Source organism: Callospermophilus lateralis, chromosome 16, assembly GCF_048772815.1.
Source record: "Callospermophilus lateralis isolate mCalLat2 chromosome 16, mCalLat2.hap1, whole genome shotgun sequence".
Classification (NCBI taxonomy): Eukaryota; Metazoa; Chordata; class Mammalia; order Rodentia; family Sciuridae; genus Callospermophilus; species Callospermophilus lateralis.
The window spans coordinates 41212458-41238322 of record NC_135320.1 but is presented as its reverse complement, the minus strand read 5'-3'; the positions used below and the strand labels follow the sequence as shown (position 1 = coordinate 41238322).

The following is a 25865-nucleotide window of genomic DNA, read 5'->3' as shown; positions in this document are numbered from 1 at the left end:
AACCTTGCATTCACATAGGAAAAGACGTTTCCCCAGCTATCCTAAACGTGTCCTTCATAAATAGCTTGTAAACTATTACATATCATACAAGTCAGTAGAATTCAGCTTTCAACAAACAGGGAGAGAACATCAACTCAAGGACAGGAAATACAGGAGCCAACAGAGGAGAGAGACGTGTGTCCCCACCATCAACATGGAGGGATCCCTTCAGAAGCTACCAGGAGGTCCTTCCCCCTCCTTCATTCTGTGTCTACACACAACTCCTTTCCTAACTTTTACTTATGAGGCTTAAAAGACAATTATTCATTCATCCAGTGTAAATATAAAGCAGGGTCTTTGTTAACTTCTGAACTTGACAAAAATACTTTTTATGTCTCATGCATAGTTCATCAATTTCGGTTTCAGGAAATTCCACTTTAGATTAAGTAGCCCAAGCCGCCAATTGCTTGATTCCATCGTCTTCGTCTTCTACCCTCCTGGAAGAGGCTGGAACATGAAAGTGATTTAAAAAAAATTAGTCATTGGCATCACTCCCACTTTCAGCCTACAAAAAGGTATGAATTATACATAAAATGTGTTTATTTATGAACTCAAATGTAAATGAGTACTAAAGGAAGGGACCTGGCTATTATTTTTAGGAAACTGTGAGAACACGGGTAGTGGAGATGGGTACAGACCTGCTCGAGATCGGTGTGCAAAGGAGGATGCGGCTGGCCTTCTCTCTGGCTGTGCTGGGAGAGAAGAGGAAGGCACATTTGGAAGCCGGATATTTGTCATTTTCTTATTTAATTCCTCCTGCTCCAGTTCTTCAAGTTCTGCCATCAACTCATCCTGAACGTAGGAGAAAGGAAGAATTACAGAGTTAACGTTTCAAGAAGTGGGTTTCCTTAAACACAATAACAAGAACATCTGCTACCCAATTGATATGTGAGAACCCAGTGAAATGGAATATTTATTTTAAAACTAAGTCTTTTTTGCAACACTGAGCAATGATTAAAAAATGAATATTTTGGGTTGTGCAAATTTGTTGTAGTTAATCTTATAATACTTCAGTAAACAGCCATTCAAGTAATTTGTGCTAGCTGAATATATAATCTCAGTTTCTGGGAAATTTACACCTTGCCTGTCATTTTTTCAATATGCTCTCTTCTTTTCTCCTATTGAGAAGCTATGAAACTTTAATTAGAAGAAATAAATATTTTTATTTGGGCTAATGCTATTGAAAATAGAACAATAAGCATAGCAAAAACCATAATGCAATAAAAATAAAAAGAATCAGAGATACTGTGGTACCTTTATCAAATCATCAAAGTTAACATAAATCATGTGTGTGCTTGGGTTAATACAACTTCAGTTCAAAGACAGGTATAATGTATTTCTTTAACAATGGTTCAAGAGAGTCTGGTTTAATCTTAAACTATTCTCTGAACAAAAGCTGTAGAGAGGCAACATTAGTTTGAGATCTTAAGGATGTACGTCACCTTGTACTAGGTCTGAGATAACCTGAAGTATTTCACATCTACCTGCCTCCATAAGTCTCAGATGGAGATCAGCTCCCCTCAGGAAAAAGTCAAGAGTCAAAAATTAAATTTACCATCATTGAATCTTTTAGGTTATCACAATTAGAAATGACCTGGGATGCCCTTATAGTCAACCAGGTAGATTCTTCATTCATTCATTCATTCTTGATTCCACCAATTTAGGACAGAGTTTGAACTCAGTACTAGAGATGCAAAATTGAACCCATACTCCCCACATTCAAGGAGTGCATGGTTAAATTTGGGGAAAGCCATGTAAACAAATATATTAAAGTAAGGTTAATAACACCATGGAGGAAGAGAGGAGATACTTAAGCCAAGTACTCATTGATCAAATTCATTAGTATCAGATTTGCAGAAAGTTGACCTCTATTTAACAGATTGCACATTAAAAAAAAAAATAAGAAGGTGTATACCATCAGGTCATGTGAAACAGCATGATGAGTGTGGCTAAGTGCTTTACACTTCTCCTCAGCTTATATAAATAAAATGACAATAGAATAAATAGTCTGATGCCTAGTTCTGCTCAAAAAACAAACATAGTAACTGTAGTAATGGCAAAATGAGCTGCTTTATGTTGAATGCATGCCCAGAATGCCATGGGTACTTGACAATTACCAACAGCACCAGAAAGATATTGATGTTTTCTTCAGGAAATATGATGGACACAGTAGCTATCTTCTCCATCATTTTCAGCCTTTCAGTTCCAAACTCTTATCTGATCATTTATGAAAAGATTTTTAGAACTTAGTAAGCTTTGGAGATAATCCAGTGATCCAAGAGTTTCCATTCTATCTATGAGAAAACTACAGGTGAGAAAAGTAAAGGGACTTAAGATGTCCTTATAAGCCCAGGGCCCTTTCCACCATGCCACAATGCATGCATTACATGCTTGTTAGTTTACACCAGGGTTGGCAAATATTTCCTATAAAGGGTCAGATAGCAATGTTTTAGGTTTTGCAGGCCACATATCTTTCCATCACATAGTCTTCTTTGTAGTTGTTTTCTACAATACTACAAAACTGAAAAATATTCTTGGCTCTAGGCCAGACAAAAACAAGCAAAGGGAATGATTTGGTCTTCAAGCCATATTTTGCCAACCTCTGGTCTATGCCATTTTTAAAAGTCAGTTATCACTCAATTCTTACTTTCTAGGATTCCATGGAGCCACATTGTACTTGTTAGATGTATCGTTTTTAGTATCACATAGAAGGAAGTTGGACTCTTTGCTATGCTATTCTAGTATGTGGACATGTTTTTAAACATGCCCTAGTCCTACTTGTGTATGCTTTGAGTAGCGCAGCTGAAATTCACAGTGCAAACACCACCAACATAATTACCTCCTCTCTGTATTATTAGACTGATTAATCTAAACAGAATGTATGTGTTAATAATGCCACCCCACATTATGTTGTTTTATAATCTGACTAATAAACAGAGGCAGCCGGACCTCTAATTTAGCATCTACAAAGCATGATGCCTGCATTTTGCAAAGCAACACAGTGTGCTTTGTTTGCCCAGATGTGTGAGCACTCGATCCCTCCTAATGGGGCTATTCTGACTCCAACCATTGAAAGTCAGTAACTTTACATAATCACATGCCGCTTTTCCTTAATAGCTGAAAACTTAATTAGGAGGCTGTTTGCCAAACTAGATTAATCTTTCCTTTAAATCAGAGCTACTAACTGTTCATTTCCCCCTTAAAAGAAGTACATTTTCAACAAATATCATTTATTCTCTAAGGAACAAAAGAATCTACCCACTAAATACGCTAGGCTGCTACCCTATTGTGGGATAGCAGCCACAAACCACATTGCCATTGTGTTACCTACCTCATCAAAGCCATCATTAAATCCAACCCGTTGAGAAAATGCTTCTGAGATTTCTTGGGCAATGTCCTGTTGCTCTGTGATGTCCTGCATCAAGTCATCTATTTTGTTCAGATCCCTAGCAAATAATAATTCATTGAAATGTTTTAGGATTTTACCTTAAAATTATAAATGTAGGCATAATCCCATATGAAAAATTAGTGGATTTTTTTTTTATTTGAGATGGAGTCTTGCTGTGTTGTCCAGACGGATCTCAAACTCCTGAGCTGAAGTGATCCTCCTGCCTCAGCCTCCTAAGTAATTGGGATTATAGGTATACCACCAAACCCCACCACAATGAGTCAATTTAATATAAACTTTGTGTGTGTGTGTGTGGTGCTAGGGAGCTAATCCGGGGCCTTGAGCATGTAAGGCAAGCACTCTACCAACTGAGCTATATCCCCAGCCCATAATATAAACTCTTAATTATTTCAGTAGCATAACAAAAATTCCCACTGATATAAAGTTGATAAATATCAACTTAAAAATAATTTGCACTTCAAAAAACTTAACAATCCTTTATATGCATCTATATTTTAAATATTAAGTAAATATCCATTACCTTTAGGAGTTACTATAAATCAAATTATTTTATAACAGAATTTATGGGACCATTTTGAAATTTTGTCTAAAAGGGCATTTGTAAAAATTTAGATATATACTACCATATATTACTTCTGTAGGAGATATACCACGAACCACCAGGGACCACCAAGATGGAACTATGTATGGCAGTTCTCAATAGCCACTTTCTGAAAGCAGCATTTGTAGAAGCTGAACTCTGAGACTAGAGATCTAATTTCTATAATACCTCAGATCCTGATGCCCTGAGGGTTTTCCCATAGTGTGATGCCCCTGGAGTTTATTAAGGGGTAAAGGGTTTGGCCTATGGTTCCCCCAGAAGAATCAGCAACTACAGCAAAGGAATAGAGGTGGCCATGGACCAAGGATGAAGAAGGCTTAAGGGCACTTTCTAGCACCAGAGCCCCACTGGCCAATAACCTAACAGCCTAAGTTGTTGGTGTCCCCAGGGTCTAAGATGTTTCTCTAATACTCTGTCTCCAAATCATTCCTTCAGCTCCGAAACTAGGCCAAGCTGATTGGATACAAGGATACAAGGTTACTTCATTATTAAGTAACCTAAACACTGAAAGTTTGTGTCCCAGTAGAAATAGTCTTTTTGAGTTTCTCAGATTCTCTCTATATGCTATGACCACAGAGTACTCTGACATATTTTCATGCAGTGATCAAAAAGAATACTTTTATCACTCTCCTACACCCTTTATCTCTAATACTTACTATTTTATCTATAATGAATATATTTATTAAAAGGAGAATGAGAAATGTGTTGCTAAAGTTTGGGGCTGGGTGTGAATTTTTCTCAAAAGGAACACAATGGCGTGATGCTGCTGAGCTACCTGGGGAGAGACTAATTTGTACATTTCAGCACCCAGCTTACAGCAACCATAGAGAATTTAGAATCTGATAACGAATCTAATGACCTCTCTAAAGCTGCCAAAATGGTGGCTGATTGTTAATGAACTACAAAGGCAAGAAAATGTTCGCAAGGCTGTCTTCGCTGCCCCAGCCTCTGCCTTTTCCACTCTTCCTATCCTGTGCAAATCTGTCTACATCCCTCAGGCATTCATTGCTCTTATGCATCTTTGACCAAGATTCCACTGTCATGACTAACACCAGGAAAGGATCAGGTCACTGGCATTTACTTCCCAATGTAGGTGTGAACTAAACTGCCACCAGCCCCACTACCACGATGAATGATTATTGAGTGCTTACTCTGAAAACTGTGTTAAGTGCATTTCATCTAGCATCTCACTGAAATTTCCAATTTACAGATAAGGAAACTGAATCAAAGAGAGAGAAAGCAATCTGCCCAAGGGATTGTCCCTGGGCAGCTGGGATGATAAGCCAGCAAATTTGAGCCCCAAAGTATAAAATTTCATTCCCACAACTATTACTCTCTCTATATTCTGTATCTATTCTATGAAGTTCTCAAAACTTGGGTGGTATCAGAATCACTTGGGAAGTTGGTTAAAAACAAACAAATAAATAATCCTATCCTACTTCCAGGAACCTGGAATCTGTTCCCTTTAACAGCTCAGATTCCCACCCAAGTTGGACAACCACTATTCCTCAGTTCTAATGTCCGCACAGATGTTGACATTGAAGGGTTTTTTTAAAAAAATTACAGAATTAAGGTATGTACAGAGATGGAATTTCAAGCAATCATGGAGAACTAAGAAACATGAAGGATAAAAATGTACACCCTTCTTTTTTTTCATGGTTGGTTGGTTTGTCCTCGTCTTTTTTGTCACGGCAACCTCTGATTTACCTCTGAGAAAGCATTCCATTCAATATGCCAAAGAGCCTCAAATGAGTAAAGAGATTCCTGCTAAAATCATCATATAATTTCAAGGGCTTTTCCCAACACTGAGGGCATTTATGATTCAGAGGGAGAACGAAGTCACGCACATGTTTTCATGAACAGCTTTCATTGCCTTTGCTGCAAAGCCCATGTTCCTCAACACCTCTGTGTTGGTGTGGGAGTTTTCCAAAGCTTCTCTCTGGAACTCAATGGTGGAAAGGGTGCCGTCGATCTGAGTGAGCTGCTTTTCAAACCTCTTCTTTCTCTTTAGCGCCTGCAATGCAGCTAAACAAGGGAGAGAACCACCTTTATAAGGGAAGAGACACTACTCAAGGCATTTACACACACCACCCACAGACTCAGAACTGCTGATACCTAAGACAAAGCGCACACCAAACACTCCTGAGACACTAAAGGGTGACATCTGTCCTCTCAAACACTGTGTAATGCTTTCTTCCAACGATCTGGAAGGTATAACAGAGGATGAAAAGTCAATTATAATATTCCATGAAATATAACACAGAAAAAATTTCTGTCAATATTGGATTTTTCTAAAAAGATAAAAATATGAGTAAAACTATGCAAAACAAAAAAAGTCTTTAGAGGATCAAAGGACCTGAATGGTTGTCAACTCTAGTCCTCTTCCTTAAAGGTGAGTTTATGGAGACTCAGATTAATTGACTTGCTTAAAGCCAGATCACTAATGGGTGGCAGCTGGAACCAGATCCTGGAGTGTGAACATACATCTCTTGATTTGAAATGATTAAGAAATGGCCATTAAGGTTACATCTAACCAAGTGTCCATAAAATCAGTGCAGTTAGAGTCATCCTCAAGGAGTACATGGCATATGGGTGTCATAAAAGAACATTGCCTTCAGAGAAACAATATCCAAATAACCTTCTTATTCACCCCTTAGCAAGATAATCTTACCTGTATCAATTTGAAACCACAAAACTAAGAGTCCTTTGACTTTAGCATTTTGAAAGGCAACATTATCGGGCCCTAAAATGTTCATTTTTTTATATTTATTTTTTAGTTGTAATTGGACACAATACCTTTATTTCACTTATTTATTTTTATGTGGTGCTGAGGATTGAACCCAGGGTCTCATGCCTGCAAGGCGAGCGCTCTACTGCTGAGCCCCCTAAAATGTTCATTTTTGATAAAGCATTTGGGGGAAGTGCAAGAAAAGAATAGCAGAAGAATGTTAGCATAAAGATAATCAAATGGATTTGACAAAAGAACTCAAATAGCTTGTGGATCTGGACAGAAGCAGATGAGTTATTACCACATACTTCTGGGAGAAAACTCCTTCTGTTTGCAGGAATTGCTTTTTGTAACTCCAACAAATTTACTTATTCCATTGTTTTTTCACTGGTACACAGACTCATAGGCATTGTATTTTATTAATAGATTTTAATAGATTTAATAGATTTAATTAATAGATTTTAATAGATTTAATATCTGTGAAGCTCTTTTTGTCCCTCTCTGGCTACCTGAGGATCAGCCACCATCATGAATGACACATTCATATCCAGACCAGGAAGTCCATGACCAACTGACCACTTCAGAGGGAACAAATGGTTACTGATTTCCTTCACCTTGAAAGACAACAGTACATAAGACAGATTCTCAGGAAAATCTAGTCAAAATGTACAAGAGCACCCCAGACATCATCTTTGTTTTTGGATTTAGAACCCATTTTGGTGATGGCTTTGGCATGACTTATAATTCTTTGGGTTTTGCAAAGAAAAGTGAATACAAATATAAACTTGCAAAACATGACATACACAAGAAGAAAAAGACCTCAAGAAAACTGTGAAAGGAACAGAAGAATAGAACAAAGGGAGTCAGGGGAACTGCAAAGGCCAGGGTTAGTGCCAGCAAAATGCAGAGTAAAGACTCTACCATGACTATCTGTGGCAATTGTGCCAGTTTTTCACAAGAGGGTTAATAAACTGCAAACACTTTAAAAAAAATCAGCACAAAATATCATCCTATGTCCCACTTATATTTTTTCCTTAAATTCCATCTTGTCTTATAATAATATTTTGGCCTTCTTTTGGTTACAGTTTGCTTTTAATAAACTTTTTCATGGACCTCTATTTCAAAATTTTATTTACCCTTTTTTAGAATGCCCATTAAAAATAGCATATACTCGAATGTTGTTATGGTTTAGGTGTGAGGAATCCCTCAAAAGCTCTCCTGAGAGACAATGCAAGAAAGCATAGAGGTGAAATGATTGGATTACGAGAGGTTGAACCTAATCAGTGCATTAATCCCTTGATAGAGATTAGGTAGTAACTGTAAGCATGTAGGGTGTGGTTGGAGGAGGAGGGTATCTGGGGGCATGACTTTGGGGTTTATATTTTTGTCCATGGTGAGGGGAGTTCTCTCACTCTCTCTGCTTCCTGGTGGCCATGTCCTGCACCACACCTGTCCACCTTGATGTTCTGCCCACTTCAGGCACAGGGCAATGGAATTGGTGGTACTTGAACTAAGACCTCTGAAATTGTGAATCCCAAATGAACTTCTCCTCTTCTGAAACTTTTATTGTTGGGTCTCCTGGTCTTCTTTTTTTCAGGGGCGTGGTACTGGGGAGTGAACCCAGGAGTACCTAATCTCTGAGTTACATCCCCAGCCTTTTCTGTATTTTATTTTGAGACAAGATTTTGCTAAGTTGCTTAGGGCCTCAATAAGTTGCTGAGGCTGTCTTTAAATGTGATCCTCTTGTCTCAGCCTCAGGAGCCACTAGGATTACAGACATGTTCCACTGCATGTGGCCATAGCCTCATTTATTACAATATTGATTTTAAAAAATATGGTCTTTTTACTGTAAACTTTGAGTTTTCTGATTGCTGTATATTTTGTCCTCATTGCTTTCTTTTCTTTATGTAGATTAGTCAAGTATTTTTGTTCATTTTTTTCACTATAATTTGTGCATATACTAAATTTATTCTCCTAACAAATACACTTGTATTTAAAATATACACATATAATTAAATAAGTTTTGTAACCCTATTGAAAATTAATCAGTCTATAATTTACTGTTCCCAAACAAGATTCCCTTCCCACCTCAGACCCCACAATGTCTAAATAATCTGCAATTTTTTTTTTTACTTTGAGATGACTAACAAATTTCTTGCTATTCTTTCAATTTTTTAAGGGACTCTTTCTCAATAATAAGCATCATATGCATAATTTCACTAGTTATTTACACTAATCTGTATGTTTAGTGGCTTATTTTCTTACTATTGCTCCTTATATTCTACATTGTTCTCTTTGATGGCTTTTTAAATTTTACTGAAGTGAATCTTTGTTTTTCAGCAAAGTATTTTTAGCATATAAATAAAATACTGTAGATATACTCATATAAATGTGCATAGATGTAAACTCTGAATACCTATAGGTCTGAAAATGTCTATTTTGTTTCAAACTTGCATGATAATTTAGACTTTTCCAGAATCCTAGATGCCAAATATTTTAAAATTTTAAGACACTGTTCTGTTGTTTTACAGTAGTCAACATCTCAAAAGTTTGATTAAAAATATTCTAATTTCTTTGTAAATGCTTTGCCTTTTTGTTTATCCTCTGAAAGTATTTGAGATTCTATTTTTTATATTAAAGTCATGAAATCTCCCTAGGATAATTCTAGGCATGTGCCTTTTTATCTTTTGTTTTTTCCATCTAAGCATTTTTATTATGAAGAATTAGAATAAAAATTTCTTTTAGCTTGAGGAAAAAGTATTCCATTATTTCTTTTATTTCTTCTCTCTTCTCCAATATTTCTGTCACTCTCTTCTGAAATCCCCACTTATTTTTTAATTATCTCTACCATCACCTGTTCCCACATAAACATTCTGTTTTCTCTCTTTTGAAACCTCTTACCAGCTTCTTTGGCTCTATCTTCTACCCTATTAGTTTGTCTCTCCATCTTTTTGATCTATATCCAGGGAGAATTTCTTGACTTTATTTTCCTGATTACTAGTTTCATCTTCACCTATACTCATTTTACCTTTTTCTTGCCCTTTAATTGGTTTTTAAATTATGTTTTTAATTTCTAACTTCTTATTTTCTACCTGCAGATTTTTATGGCAGCATTCTCTTGTCTCACAGATGCAATAGCCTCTTGAACCCTGAAGATACAATACAAGGTGTTTATTTTCCACCTTTCATTTCTGAAACTCTCTCTCTTCTCTTGGGTTCCATTGTCTGCTTTGCTTACCTTGATGCTTTTGCATAACTGCCCTTCCTCAAAATGCTTCTGATTGTCTCTTGTAGGTTCATATTTATAAATGAAAGGCTAGAATGGTTCGTGTAAGTTGCTGTGTGTCTTGTAGTTACAGAAGCCTCTCCTGGAAGGAGAAGGCTGCCCACAGCTCTGTAGAACAAGCGGCAGGCTTCCTTCCACAGGAGGGAGCAAGTACACAGCTGGGGACTCCTACAGTTGCCCAAGAAAGACTTTGCTTTGAGTGTGAAATATTTCTCCCTCCTGGCAGTGGTGACTTTCCTTCCCACCCTCCCTACCCACTGTTGGGTCCAGGGTTACTGCAGGCTCTGCTATTTTCCTCTTTGGGTGTGGCACCACAATTAAGCTTTTATTGAACAGCATTTACAATTTAATTATGGAACAGCTCCTATTTGCTTAATCTGTCCTTTAGGAAAGAACTAAAACATTTTCTTCTTAAGTCAATTGGCTCAACGAACTTCTTACAAGATCACACTTAAGAGAGCCTTACCACATTAATGACCAATCTGTAGGAGGGTTTTCTCCAATGCACAGGGAGAATGGCCAGCTGATCCCCTGGGCTATCCCTCTGTCTGTGGATCCACAGCTATTGCTGTATCTACCACACTGTACTGTAATTATTTGTAAAATCTGTTCTGTTCCATCTCTCCTGTGCCTAATTATAAACATTTTGATGAAAGAGCATCTTACGTCTCTGTTTCTCCAGTAGCTTGTCCAGTTCCTACAACTGGGTCAATAATATACATAACAAAAAGTAACATTTACTGAATAACTTTCTATATGCCAAACTGGTGCAAAGTGCTTTGTGTGCATGATACGATTTATGCCACTTAACACACACAAAAAAAAAACACAAGAGTACATACTACAATAAGCCATTTTAAAGATGATGGAATAAATTAATATTAAATAAATGAATTTCATGATTTTGTGCCCACAGTACAATAACAGCATGGTCCAGTGAAAAGAGTATGGAGTGCGGACCTTCTTGCCCAATTTAACAGATGTGTCACTTCACTTCTTTGAGCTTTAGTTTGTTGTTCTGGGAATGGGGATTAAATCAGGCCTGGGAGTTATAAGAACTGGGATCATTTATATAGCCCCTGTGAATGACAGGGGCATAGCCACTAAATATTACTATCAATGACAGTGATTTATATAACATTCTTAATAAGATTGTCTATCCCAATTCTGATAACCCTTCAAAACAAATTACTTATTTTTTTTTCGGTATAACTCACCATAATAGGAACACAATATTACAAAACAGCTGTGCATTTCAATAGGTACAGCAAACCATGGTTTCCAGCAGAGAATCCTAAAAAGCTGACTAGCAAATACACATCTTTTCCCCCAGCACTCTGGAACGTTTCCAGGGGGTCTCCTCCCTCACTTGCCAGGCTGTTCTGTGCAGTTGTACCTACTGACCCAAGAACATTTCCTTCCAGAAAATTTTACAAGTTCTCCATGAAGAAATATGCCATATTTCCTAGTAAAAATTATAGATTTTTTTAAAATTAAGAAATATAATTTGGTATAAAGAAGTCTTGGAGTCTCCAAACCTATATTTTAATCCTATCTTTACCATTTAATAACTGCGCATAATAATCTTAATGTGTACCCTTAACTCTCCTTACTGATGTCCCCTCACTGGAAAAATATCACCTAGAAGACAACAATAGAACTGAGAAGCTGCCTGCTTCCAAACCTGGGCTCCCTCTATATACAACTATATGGCTTTAAATGACTTGCTTAGCCTCGTGGTTAATGGGACTATAACTCACTCAGTTGTTAAGGATTAAATGAAATAACACAAGTAAAATGCTTAGTGCCATGCCTGGCACATACTGCATAGTAACTAAATATTAGGGGTCTTTGTCCTTATGGCCATTTCCTTCATAGGCTGTCGAAACCCCAACAGGGAAATACACACAATATGAACTCACCATTTGCAAAATGGTAATTATTAATAAATTCTGGTTCGGACACGATTTTAAATGCCTATGTTAACACATGGTTTCTGCCTCTCAAAATATTTAGGAGAAATGTAAAATTCACCCAGGATTGGGACTTCAACTTTAATTCCCATATTGCAAACTACAGATTGGCCAGCACCAGAGTCCCAAACTCAGACAGAGCCAGGAAGGTAATGAAAGTAAGTGAAGCAGAGAGAGGGTCAGGAAAAGGGCTTTCTTCCTTTTCTGTCCTATGAGAAAGAGAAATGTTTCTCTACTGTAACATTAAAAAACAGTGCCAGGACAGGCACAGCGGCATGCACCTCTAATCCCAATGACTCGGGAGGCTAAAGCAGGAGGATTGCAAGTTCACGGTCAGCCTCAGCAACTTAGCAAACCTTATATCAAAATAAAAAATATTAAAAGGGCTGGGGATGTAGCTCAATGTGATAAAGCGCCTCTGGGTTCAACCTCTAGTGAAAAAAAAAAAAAAAAAAATCCAGTGCCAGGGCATTGGACACTAGCCTCAGACTCAGGACCTCAAGAGAAGTAAGGGGGACCCAGAGACCAGAGAGCATGTGCATGATCTAATAGAAGCAGCACCTCTGGGCTTCTGTCTATGGCTGCCCTGCAGACCTACAGGCCTAGCCCCCCATATATACCAAAGAAGTAAGAAATATGGATTTGCAAGCAAAGTCCCCAAATTTTAATTTTAAATACTGATTTAAATATTTTTTTATAAATCTTGCATAGGTAAAACCAATGACTCCTACATGACTAGATCTCACATCTACTGTGACTTTTGTTTTTTAATATTTTTTAGTTGTCAATGGACCTTTATTTTATTTATTTATATGTGGTGCTGAGAATTGAACGCAGTGCCTCACACATGCTAGGCAAGCTCTCTACTACTGAGCCACAACCCGGGCCCTACTACTATGACTTTTTGAGAAGGCATGCAACAAATGCTGCAAATCAAGCATAGCTCCTGATATGGCAAAGGATACTTTTAGAACCATGTAGTTTAACCTGTTTGGAAGGTATAATTACATTTTCCAGACTCCCAGCATGTGTTTTTAAGCAGCTGGTGAGAACTGGGCAACTTTCTTTCTAAAACAAAAGAACCTATTGTATTCCTCTGTGGTGGAGAATCAGCCAAGAGTTTCGTCTTCTCACATAATAGTGAAGTCCCTTTAGCAATGGAGCTGCAGAACAATGTGCTTTATGTTCAGGAGAACGTAAGTCAATACAGGAGAGTCCTGACTGCTGACCACCAGAGATTGAGAATGAAATGCAAGAACTATCCACTTCAGTCAAAATAAAAGCCACCCTATGCAACTCTGCTGCCAAAGGAGGACGACTTTCAGCATGTGCTCCAAATAACTTAAAATAGCAAAAAAAAAAAAAAAAAAAAAAAAAAAAAAAAAAAAAAAAAAAAAAAAGGGCTGTAGCTTCATTGCTTGAATAATGCATAGGGTATGTTCGTTTTAAAGGTCAGCCTGTTTTCTCATCTAGGATGTATAAATGTGTGCATTGCTAATCCTGGCAAACAGGAAGAACCTTTTAGGAGCCATTTTATCCAGTGACTTCAGACAACCCTGGTCATAAAATATGAAACTGCATTACATCAGCTCTTCTCTATGAATGGATGAGCTCTAAGGAAGGAAGAACTAATAGATGAGGGTCTGAAGATTAAGCCAGTTATGAGAGTTCTTAAGAGAGCTATGTCACAGATAATTGGTTATGTCATCTTTTGTTTTTAACTGGGGAATCTCATGATCGGGTTTTATTTGAGGAAGTTTACTGTAAGCCCTGTTCATATTCACATACAAATCACCTCGTAAATTAAGCAGTCAGTGCCTTCCATTTGTGGTACATGATTTTAGTTCTCAGAAAGCACAATCTGAATAAGTGTCACAAGAATTTTACAAGTGGGATAAAAATAAAATCTTTCTGTTCAAAGTCATAGGTTAGATTGGAAAAAGCTGAGAAAATACTAGGAAATTTTAACAGTCATTTAACCAAGAACATCCCATTATGAATTTTCCTCGGTTTGTGCACATTCAAAGAATGTTCTTTATTCATTTATTTCAGTAACCTAACACACACCTATTAAGGATCTACCACATGCCTGGCACTTTTAGGAACTAGAGGAACAAAGGAACAAGATGACAAACTCAGAAAGGCAAAATACAAAATGGGCATTCAATTGCTTATTCACTATGCTGTAAGCATTTATTAGGGCTGGGGGTGCAACTCAGTGGTGGAGCACTTGCTTAGCATGTGCAAGACCCTGGGATGGATTCCTGCACCACATAAATAAAAGAAGCATTTATTAAGCACCTGCTATGTTATAGGCACTGCCCCCAAGGACAGTAACATGCATAAGTAACATTCTCCTCTCAAGTCATAGTGAGAATGAAACATGTACACAGTACAGTGGATACACAGAGAGATTTGAATCAATCTCTCTCTCTCTCTCTCTCTCTCTCTCTCTCTCTCTCTCTCTCTCTCAGGTAAGGGAAGGCTTCAGAGAGGAGGCAATGTAGATAAAGCCTAGTGACTATCTACACGTATACTCAATACACTGATCGATAAAAAAAACATGACCTCTCTCCTACTGCAAATCTCATACCAATATGAAGTTTCTGGCTGAGATATATTGGACACCAGGAACTATAAACCTCACAAATAGAGCAAATCACCCCAGCTTGCCACACCAGCTGGATCTTATATATAACCTCCATATTTTCAGAGGTCTCCCAATATTAAATGTCATAAGAAGGGTAAATAGCAAACTAAAAAAAAAAAAAAGCCTGGAACACAACAATGAAATATGGGATTATACAATGGCAAGACAGATGCCTGAGAAAACAGTAAAAGGGAATGAGATTGGAGAAGCTAAATCAGAGGTTTTCTGAGGAAAGAGCATTTGGAAGTGGAATACTGCAGTGAGCAATCCCACAACTTTGGACCTCATTTTGTATTTGAAAACATAGTGTTTGATTAATATTACAAAGTGCAAAAGATAAGTTGATCAGTGCCCTCCTCCTTCGCCAGATACAGAACAAATAGACAAGGACAATTAAAGTGATTTTCCAACAGAAAAAAATGCTCATCGCCTCATTCTAAATGGTTCACGGTTGCTTTTGAGGATGAGGCCATTCTTGCTGTCAGGATAGCATATAGGAGAATATTAGAGGATGAAAACCCTAAGGGGAAGCTCATGATCCAAAAACGCTATCAACCCTGAACTACAGAAAAAGCAGAAATGTAGCAAAAAAGACTTACTTTAAATACCCAGTGAAACTCTCATCCCTTATAATTAATTGCTATAGAGGTCAATTGCCAGGCAAGTAGAAGTGATCTGTTATTGGAACAACATACCAATACATTAATTAAAATCTACTTGATATTCTTTGTGAAAACCTAATTAATTGTTTGACACTAGGCAGAATACATAACTGACTGAATATTTTACTTGCTACTAGTATTATTCATAACTTCACAAATTGGTAATCTTTGTGGACCTCCTGTCACCTAGAATATAAGAAAAATGGTATGAATATGAAATCCGCAAATGTTAACAGAAAAAAACAGAAATAGCTTCTTATGCTTAATTTTACAGGGTATATGTGTACTTGGGATGTAATATATACATCTATGTATGTAATATGTTATTTAAATGTTATGTATATATTTAATGTGGTTCTATTTTCTACTTGTTGGAAAAATTCTTTGTTCATATGATGCAGCAATAGTTTGAAGCACTATGCAAGTAACCACGAATTTGCTCTATCACTTGAAGTTCAAGGACCAACAAACCATATTCCTTTTAGATCTCACTGTCTATGACTTTATGACCACTCCTTTGAGAACTTATGGTCAACAAATTTTGGAGTCACTCAAGATGAGTATTAGTATTTTAAACTCTTTAGAAATATACTTATCCTGAAATTAATATCACACTATACTATTCTCTAATTCTTCAAAGACAAGTAACACTCAACAAATCAAGATAGTTTTCATGAGTAAAATTATTAAATATTTAAAGCTCACAAAATGATATAACATGGGATCTCATATGTGTGAATCTTCATGTGTGTGTGTGTGGGGGGGGGTTTCTGGGGATTGAACCCAGGGGGCACTTTACCCCTGAGCTACATCCCCAACACACCTTTTTATTTTTTATTTTGAGACAGGATCTCGATAAGCTGCTTAGGGCCTTGCTAACTGGCTGAGGCTGGCTTTGAACTGTGATTCTCCTGCCTCAGCTTCCCAAACTGCTGGGATTACAGGCATGGGCCACCACACCTGGCTGCATATACAATCTTTGAAAAGTATACAAATTAGTTTAACATAATCATAATTTTTTTGTTCTCTCTCTCTCTCTCTCTCTCTCTCTCTCTACAGTTAACAGAGTGTAACTTTTGCATTAGGATAATATTCTTGTTCAAACTCTAAGGTTTTATTTACTTCCTCTCTGTATGTGCTAAATATGTGGAAAGAAATGGTATAGCTATGAGTGGTACTATGTGCATGTAGTCCAAGCTTCTTAGGAGGCTCAGGTGGGAAGATGTCTTGAGACCAGCCAAGTAAACTTATCAAGACTCTATTTCAAAAGAAACAAATAAAAATTCAAAATAAGTGGTAATGTAAATAGCATGCTTACTGAGCAAGGCCCACAGAACAATGTCACAGCCGCAGAAAAATAAGACACACCCATTATGACTATGTAGCCTACAACACTCTGTGAAAAAGTCAAAAAGATTCACTGGGAATTATTTAAAGAGAGAACAAAATGTCCAAAGTGCTTGTCAAACATTGGGTTGCATATTTTTTTTTCTCTAAACTTCTTTTGAAGACTTCATTTCCTTTAAGCTAGATGCTTGACATTAAATTTTAATTTTTAATCAAGGATTTCACTTCTAATGCAGGATTCCTAACTTTTCATAGAGAATGAGCTCCTTTTCTTTGCCTGTAATTTTAGAATCACCATTCTTGCTTGCTTCCTTTTTGAGTGAGTTTTCTTCTGTGGGTAGTGATTACAGGGTTGGTATTTTAAGTCACTAGATTGCTAGACTGAGGAAGAGATTAATGAGGTTGCACAGGGCTATGGTAGCGGGGCCTGTCCCTACCTGAGGAGCTAGCTCATTGGTTGTCTAGTGTGTTTGTTAGAACTTCTACCAAAGGATAATCCATAGAAGCAGGAGAGACTAAAATCACTGGTAATGTGTACTGAAAGCATTAACCTGATTACATTTACTAAGGGGGAAGATCAAGAATGTGATTTAAAATAATAATAATAAGTCCTCAATATTATCTGTTATATTAAGTATCTGGGATAATTAAAAAAGTACATTCACATGCAATCAAGCTTGTTATACAAACAGAACAAAAGCACAGTTCACTCATGCCCATTCCAAACCTGACCTATAAAGCAAAGAATTCTAAGTTTAAAAAAACTGAGTATTAGATATTGGACCTTCTATCTCATTGGCTGGAGTAGCATACATTTTTCCTTTCCTGTTATTTTTAAAATTATCTTAAATGAATAGTTCTAAATACTGAGAAACATGCCAACACCTTAAGAACACATGTGGGGGGCTGGGATTGTGGCACAGCAGTAGAGCACTTGCCTAGCACGGGTGGGACCCGGATTCGATCCTCAACACCACATAAAAATAAAGGCATTGTGTTGTGTCCATCTACACCTAAAAAATAAATATTATAAAAAAGGACACATGTGGGTAAGCTCACAGTTCTCTTCTGCCATAGTTTCTTGAAACTGTATCAAGTCCTCTGACTCTGGTATAGTTACAGGTTAATACAGATTTTCTATGTTACTCTATCTTATTTTGTCTAATTCAATAATCTGAAAAAAAAAATAGTAGACAATAAGAAAACTCACATTCTTTTCTTAACATACATGTTTCCCCAAATATAGTGTCTTCCCACTCTGGTGGAATTTAAATGAAGAATAATAATGAAAGTTTCAATATTCATAATACTGTTTCGAATTCATTAATGTTTTAGAAAAGTGGGTGTAGTGTTATGCAACATTACAAAGAGTCCCAAATGTTCTTCTGGAAGTGGCCAGAATGCATCAGTGAATTGTCAAAATCTGTGCCACACGTACATGACAGAACAATTTTAGAGCTGTAATATCGTACACTTTAATTCTGAGAAGTTAGAAAATAAGACTGTGATTACTAACAAGTCCATATGAGTTACCAAAAATGAAAAATGCCAAACTGTTTAACCTTATGGGCATATTTTCTTTGGATGCTGACTCAAGGAAAGTTCACTTGCTGGCTTTCTAATCTAGCACAGAAAATCATACAGAAAGCTTTGAGGACCACAGTCTTGAAACCTCATCTCTTGAAATAGAATCTCCTACTATGGCATTCTGAAGAGCTCTTTAGTGAATCTGATGAATCTAACACACTATCAGTTCCATGATCCCCAGGCACGTGAAGATAGTTTGGTTTTAGGTATGAGATTCACAAGGTACTTAAGAGCATTTTGTGTAGAAAAGAGAAAAAAGTGGGATAAGCAAAATGATAATGAGTTGAAATGTAGGTCAGGTGTATTCATAGTTAGATGAATAACTGAGTTTAAATATCTAAGTTTCGAAACCTGAATATTAGATATTTGACCTTCTATCTCATTGTCTAGAATAGCATACATTTTTTTCTTTTCCTGTTATTTTGAAAATTATCTAAAATGAATAGCTCTAAACACTGAGAAACATGCCGGCACCATTAAGAACAACTGTGGGTGAGCTCACTCAATGAGCTAACTCATTGAGTGCTGATCTATCAAGGGATAGCTGAATCTTAGATGAAACAATGTCGCAATCATGCAGAAGTTATCTTGGAATGAAGTCTCCAGTAGAAAGCCATAAGGTTCTGTCCTTTTCTCTGTCTTACTTGATATTTTAACAAATATCTCTGTAACAACAAAAAGATTGATTATGGCTGATTCAACTAAAAGAAAGAGCTCATATAAAGGGCAATAAAATTGGAATTAAAAATTCTCAATTTTAAATTACGAATTTAATTTAATTTTAGTTAAAATTCTTAACCCAAAATAGAATGTTTAATAGAAATAAATGTAAAGCACTAAATACAAGTTTGACATGTTGGTTTACATAAGAGGAGATGGTCCTCACCTGGCTAGGAGTTTTAACTCTTTCCAAATCTATTTTAAAAAAGTAAGTCACTTGGGCACCTGAAAAAGTATCCACAAACTGAGGATGTATTGACAGAGCAAAAGAGATAACAAGCCCAGGGAACCCTGTGCTGGTCCGTACCTAGGTGTGTGAGTAAAGGCCTAAGTCAAAATAGGATCCTTGTCAGGATCAGAGGGAGACAGAGGCAGTGGGGGGGGGGGGCGAGAAGTTTTAAAATCATAGTTTAAGCAAGGGGGATTGTCAGGTGTGGGGCAGATGTTTTAGGGTCCCCCACTATGGGGTAACTGTCTATGTGAGGAAGAGAAACGTGGGTGGAGTAGAGGCTGTGAGAAGGATCACATTTCTTCACATTTCTATAATCTGTATTTCTGGAAGAGAGAGGGACAGTTGATTGGGGAGGAAGACCTGCCCTAGGTATTAATTAATCATCCAGTAAAAAAAATTATTTTTCTCCTCCAGGCACTGAAATATTGAGTATAGTACAAGATAATCAGATAAACAAAAGCAAACAGAGCAATATATGAGAATGCCCAGTTGTAATTTGAATACTAGATAAATCTGAAACCCTCCTTAACTGGTTGAGTTGTACCACCTATGGACATATAAATGTCCCTAAGGAAACTGGGTCATAAAAAAAGAAAAGAAACTGAGTCAGATGGCTATAAGGATCTGCCAGAAGCTCCTCAATTGTTTCTTCAGAAGTAAACAGAGGGGATGATAGGTAAATATTTTTCTCATCCAGGTATCTGAATGACAACAGAGAGGGAGAAAATCAAGAGATACAGGATAAGGGAAGAAAACAGAATAGAGATTAGTTTCTTGCAGTTGAATAGAGCACTGAATAATATTTCACAGGCCCTCAAGTGTGGTGGGGATCAGAATCATTGAGCTGGTTCCTCAAAATTCAGATATCTGGACTACACACCTAATAAATTTAGCAAGTTCTGGTGAGCAAACATTTTAATAAGCATCCAGAAGGAACACTAATGCAGGTAATTGGAGAGCCACATTCTGAGAAACTCTTCAGAAAGGAGGTCACCAGGTAAGCTATATCACCCAGGGGACTTCTGCCAGGGTCCTGCGGTTACCTGAGCCATGCTTTTGCCCTCAGTGTTAGCTGGCTGTGTTGTGATTCTCTTCACACTGAAGTCCTTGTGGTCACTGGTGAGTGAGCGTGGAAGAATTCAGCCCTATGACAAGTCCAGTTAAAAGCAAAATCAAGAGACCAAGGAGGTTCCTATCACTGACATAAGAGTGGGATTGTGCACACACCCGACCATGTCTGCAGCATGACTCTGAAAGCAAATCCATCCCTGTCAGTCCACACAGCCCAGACTCCAAAGCAAGATAGTTCATTCAAGTAGAGGACGCTCTGCCTGGGCGACTCACTTCACCATACAACCTGACGAACCGGGGGAGCAGCCTCAGCACCAGATTTCCACTTGAATCATATGTAATATTACCAAGGAGAGCTTTGGGACAAATTTACTTCCTGTCTGTCTCAGCTTTTTCTTTCGATTAACCTATGAGATCAGCAAGCGGAAGCCTACAGAGAGCCACAAATTGAATTCACTTCTTTCATCTAATTATATATCTGGGGTTGTTGCTCAGCCCTCAACAAGACAAGCATCAGGGCCATGACTAGGGTGAGAAGACAAGGAGCACAAAATGCTAGGCAGCACTCACTCAGGTCACACAGGTGTGTCCTGGGCGTCTCACCTGCTGCACTGTAAACTAGGCCTTGGGGGACAAATCTCAGCACAGTAAAGGAGGTTTGCTAAGGGAATAAAAATGAGGAGAATGAGGAAAAGGACTCTCAGAGAAAAGATTGTTGTCCTACAAAGGAGATATAGTACATTGATTCAACATTATTCAAGGAGACAAAAATCTGGGCCAGTAAATGGGCTGACTTCAGCTTCAAAAAAAAAAAAAAAAATGCTACTATGATATACCAAGGCAGATATTTATAGAGCAGTATACCAAGTGCTTTCCACAGAAATGTCATTCATCCTCACAACTCTAAGTATCTGTTATCGCTGCATTATGCAGATGAAGAAATGGAGAATGAGAGAGGTTCCAAGTGTCAGATTTAGGGTCACAGAGTTGCTAAGTGACAGTCAGGGCTAGAAATCAAGCCCAGGCCTGGCTGTTCTGAAAGCCAGGTTCTTAACTATGACACCAAGTTCCTTTATATTAAATTATAAAAGTTAAAACATGAAATTGCACTTGAGCAAAATCCCTACGGCCAGCTGTCAGGGATATTATAAAAAAGACCTCAAAAAGGAATTAGAAGAGTAACCTCTAAGGTATGTTGCCAAACCAATGTGGCAGCAGAGGTTTGCAGTGAGCTAAGATAATTGACACTCTGGAGGCCCACCAGCCTGGGGCATGGAAATTCCAGGTGACTTGCCATATCCCAGTGAAGTGTATAAATAATCATTGCCACGGGGGCATGATGTGAAAGGGGCCAGGAAGCACTGGGAGAGTAAAAGTCCTGTTTTTTCTATCTCATTAACATTACTATGGATTTGGAGTTCTGATACTGAAACCTGGCAACAGGGCAGAATCAGCTGGAAGCATTTCTTTAAAGTCTGATGCCTAAACCCATTCCTGAGAGTTATATCAGAATCTACAGGAGCAGACTCCAGGCATCCAAGTGACTTTATTATATAGCCAAGACTAAAAACTGCTGTAGGTGACAGAGTTCAGAAAGGGGAAAAAATATTAAACCATGTGTAAGTTGGCTTTTGTATAAAAAAAGAGCACTAGCTGTAAAGCAGGTGTTATGTGATAGTAATCTGAAGAACTAAAAAATTAAATTATGAATCTTGCTCCAATTGTTATTCTTCATTTGTTTTGGTACTGAGAATTGAACTCAAGGACAGTTTACCACTACGCTATATTCTCAGCCCTTTTTATTTTTTATTTTGAGATAGGGTCTTGCTAAGATGCTAAGGCTAATCTTTGAACTCACAGTTCTCTTGCCTCAGCTTCCAAGTTGCTGGATTAGAGACATGCACCACAGTATCCAACTCTAAGTGATACTCCTTTGGACCAACAGAACCTTTTTGTGTGTCAGGGGAGGGGAGGGTGCTGGGGATTGAACCCAGGACTTTGTGCATGTGAGACAAGCACTCTACCAACTGAGCTATATCCCTAGCCTCCAATAGAACCTTGAATATCATGATATTATGGTTATCACAAAGTCAATTTGGTTATACATACTTAGATTCTTTTGATAGATATTTATGGTAACCTCAAAAGAAGTTTAAGATGAGGAGAATTAGATATTTCTGCACTGCCTTTCTACAAGTGATCATGCAAACAAAATTCTGACTAAATTCTGCAAATACATTATTAAATAAGCATGCACTGGTAAGCAAACATAAACAGTTTGTCAATCTGTTTCACAAGCTCAATAAATTCCCAACTCTATGTCCTTCAGATGCTCCAACACACATTGTTTGAAAGGCTCACTGAGGCTGACAGTGACATTTCCTAGAAGGTGCTGTGCCCTATGGGAGATGCACTCAAATCAGATATCCACCAGAACCAATGACAGGATGCCACACTGATTTGAGATCAAACTTCAGATACACCTGGTTTTAAGTAGTAATGTACCTAGTAGATTCTTCTCATGAGTTCGTACATGGGGGACAAGGAAGTGTCTCTAAATCTACCTTAGCCAATCTACAATTTCACCAATGAGATCCCACTTCTAACACTTGCTAACTTAGAAGTTACTTGTTTTTCCAGTAAAACTCCTTGTGGGCATTTAGATTGTTGTCAAGGCTTCTGTTGTACAGAAACAGTTTGTTGAAGAACTTTTAGTTTTTAATGCAATGCTAGCTGTAAACTTGGCAGGGTGTTAGTTGACCAACCAAGTCTAGAAGCAAAGCTTTAACTGCACATTCACTATCTCACTGTGGTTACAATGTAAATTACAGCCATTCTAACAATGACATAAAGCAGCATGGGGACCATTTAGTACTGAGTATACAGAGTTTTAAGTTACTACGAGTGTGAAAATAGTGGCTAACAGAGGTAATTAGTTGTATATGAAGTTATTTTGTACATTTTTTTTCTTTTTTATATGACAGTAGAATACATTACATTCTTATTACACATATAGAGCACAATTTTTCATCTCTGGTTGTATACTAAATATATTCACACCAATTCGTGTCTTCATACTTGTAGTTTGGATAATAATGATCATCACATTCCACCATCATTTATAACCCCAGTCCTCTTCCTTCCCCTCCAACCCTTCTGCCCCATCTAGAGTTCATCTATTCCTCCCATGCTCCATCTCCCAATCCCACTATGAATAAGCCTCCTTATATCAAAGAAAACATTCAGCATTTGGTTTTATCTTGTACATTTTGAAGATATTGATATTAACAGCATTTCTAATGCACAGGGCTGTGACTGAATTCTTTCCATAGTTTATACAATAGATGGCCTGATGCTAATCAGCCTCTGCTGCTTACTTGCAAGGGCTACTGCAGAACCAGGCCTGGGATAACACCTGTGAAGTTTCCAAGTATAAATGGTAAAGAATGGATGAATTTCTTAACACCAATTGGTGACTTATTCTTTACACTTGCATCTGTAATTTCCCTGATTCAAGGAAGTTAGATTGGTGCTCTTAGCAATGTCTTTAATTTTCTTTGTCTTTACAAAGTCAGCTTTTGATGCACTTTAGTGCATTGCCAATTGGAGGACATTTCTGGGGGGAAAAAGAAGTAATAAAACACATATTATTTTACATGTGATTCTCTGAAAGCAAACCTACATGTTTACCAGTTCCTTGAAGGAGATATTCAGTTTTTATGATCATTTTAAACCAATATTTACTAAGCAACCACAGCAGACAAAACTACATACAAATCCAAATAGATGACAAAGTCGAAAGATGCCTTGAAAGACACTAAGCAAATGTCAGAGTACATATCAAATTGAGGAAGAAGGGAGGAGTAACAGATTGACCAGTGACATTTTTGACCAGTGACATTTTAGCAACCCATAATGATATGGTCTCAGTTTAGAAACTGCCATTTAATAACTTCCTAAAATATTTTCTGACATAAAGTAAAAATAGAAACCACTATTTAGCTCTAAAACAAGCTTTAATATGACTAAAAGATATATGCAATAGAAGAGAAAAATGAAACTTGACCTTTTCATTGCCAGTAATAACTGGCCATAAAAGTGTCATGCCTGCATTTACAAGAAGAAGCAGGCTGTCAAGTTCAACTCCATGAGACACCATTCCTTTCCTGCCTTAAACAATGGCAGCATCATTAGAGTGAGCCCAATCTTCCCAGGGTTTCTTCATGAATAAAAAAGCCCAACTTGAAGATGCAGATGTTTAGGGTTTGGAGGTAAGCAAAGTCCGGTTCTATCACTTCTATTTCTGTGTCTGCCTGATATTATAAGAGCAAACCACTTCATCTTCTCATTGGATTTTTACATGTGCCATGGGTACCATTTGGATCTAGTCCTAGAGAGAAAGCCATATACTATAAAAACCAATTAACTCTGGCAAAGAACAAAGAGTTCAAGGTGCAACAGGAGAACCAAGTATCATTACTGACTCAAAGTCCCTTGTGTGTGGTAAAAGCCAGTGATAGGAAATTTAATATGTAATTCCTCAACTTTTTTTTTAAAGATCTCAACTACACAACAGCCAGCCAAAGTTTTCAAAGTCTGAGGAGCAAAGTAAGCCAGAACAAACTAGAATATGCTTCACTCGAGATTTATGTGTGATTTGTGTTGGTATACAAACATACAGCAGAAAACTTAATTGTGCAGTACTGGAGTGGAAGGGCTGGGCTAGGGAGAGGGAAGCCAGAAGCAAAAATTGAAGAGAGTGTCAGAAAATTCAGTATTCAAGATAAATAACATTTACTGCAATATGTACTAAAACTCAAAATTAATACAAAAATTCATAATAAACAAAATATCCCATGAAAAAAAATTTAAATAAAGAAGTGTCATATAGAATAACATATCAGATACCAGAGAAAAAGAATCAGTAATATCGATCATGACTTGATTTGAACACTTGATTTGGGGTCCTTCATGGATTCTTTTATTATTATTATTATTAATTTGAGTCTTTTAAATATGGCATAAAAGCATTGCACATTTCGAGATTTTGGAAGCTCTCTTACATTTTGCCATACAGGTAAGTACCTTGCTCAGCTTACCCTCATCACCGGGCCCTGGGGTCCAGCATCAGTTCCTAGAAAGGCTGTAAAGCAAACCCTGCCGCCTGGGGGACCAGGGTGCTGTGCTCCCCATGGTCCCCAAGGGAAGGAAGGGCCAGAGGTAGGTGGGAGAGCTACGGCCTGGGGGCGCGACCCCAGCCTACCTCGCTTATTCTGCGTGCCGTGCTTCTTGGCCAGGGACAGTTCTCTCTGGATTCGGTTCTCCAGGTACTCTTGTTTCTTGCCCAGCATCTCCTCAGTCTCCCGAAGTCGGGCCAGGGCTTCCTGGGGGCTGGGAGCAGCCCGGGTCTTAGAGGAGCCTCCCCCTTTAAAGAACTTGCCCAACTTGCTCATGGCTGTGGAGCTGGGGGGTAGTGCTGTGCCGGGGCGTCTCCGGGGCGATTCCGTATCTCCCCAGGGCTGCGCCTAGGGGACAAGGGGGCGAGAAAGTCCAGACCCAA

The 25865-nt window shown here is 37.8% G+C and overlaps 1 protein-coding gene and 1 pseudogene across 1 annotated transcript; one reads left to right on the top strand and one right to left on the bottom strand.

Moving 5' to 3' along the window:
* Positions 1-421: 421 nt before the first annotated feature.
* On the bottom strand, positions 422-25758 carry Chmp4c (charged multivesicular body protein 4C). The gene is made up of 5 exons (XM_076836306.1): positions 25569-25758; positions 5897-6074; positions 3371-3485; positions 678-831; positions 422-486 (listed from the first exon to the last, which is right to left on the bottom strand). The coding sequence occupies exons 1-5, from the start codon at positions 25756-25758 to the stop codon at positions 422-424; spliced, it is 702 nt and encodes a 233-aa protein (XP_076692421.1).
* LOC143382315 (small ribosomal subunit protein eS24 pseudogene) lies at positions 7329-7744 on the top strand (annotated as a pseudogene).
* Positions 25759-25865: the final 107 nt, after the last annotated feature.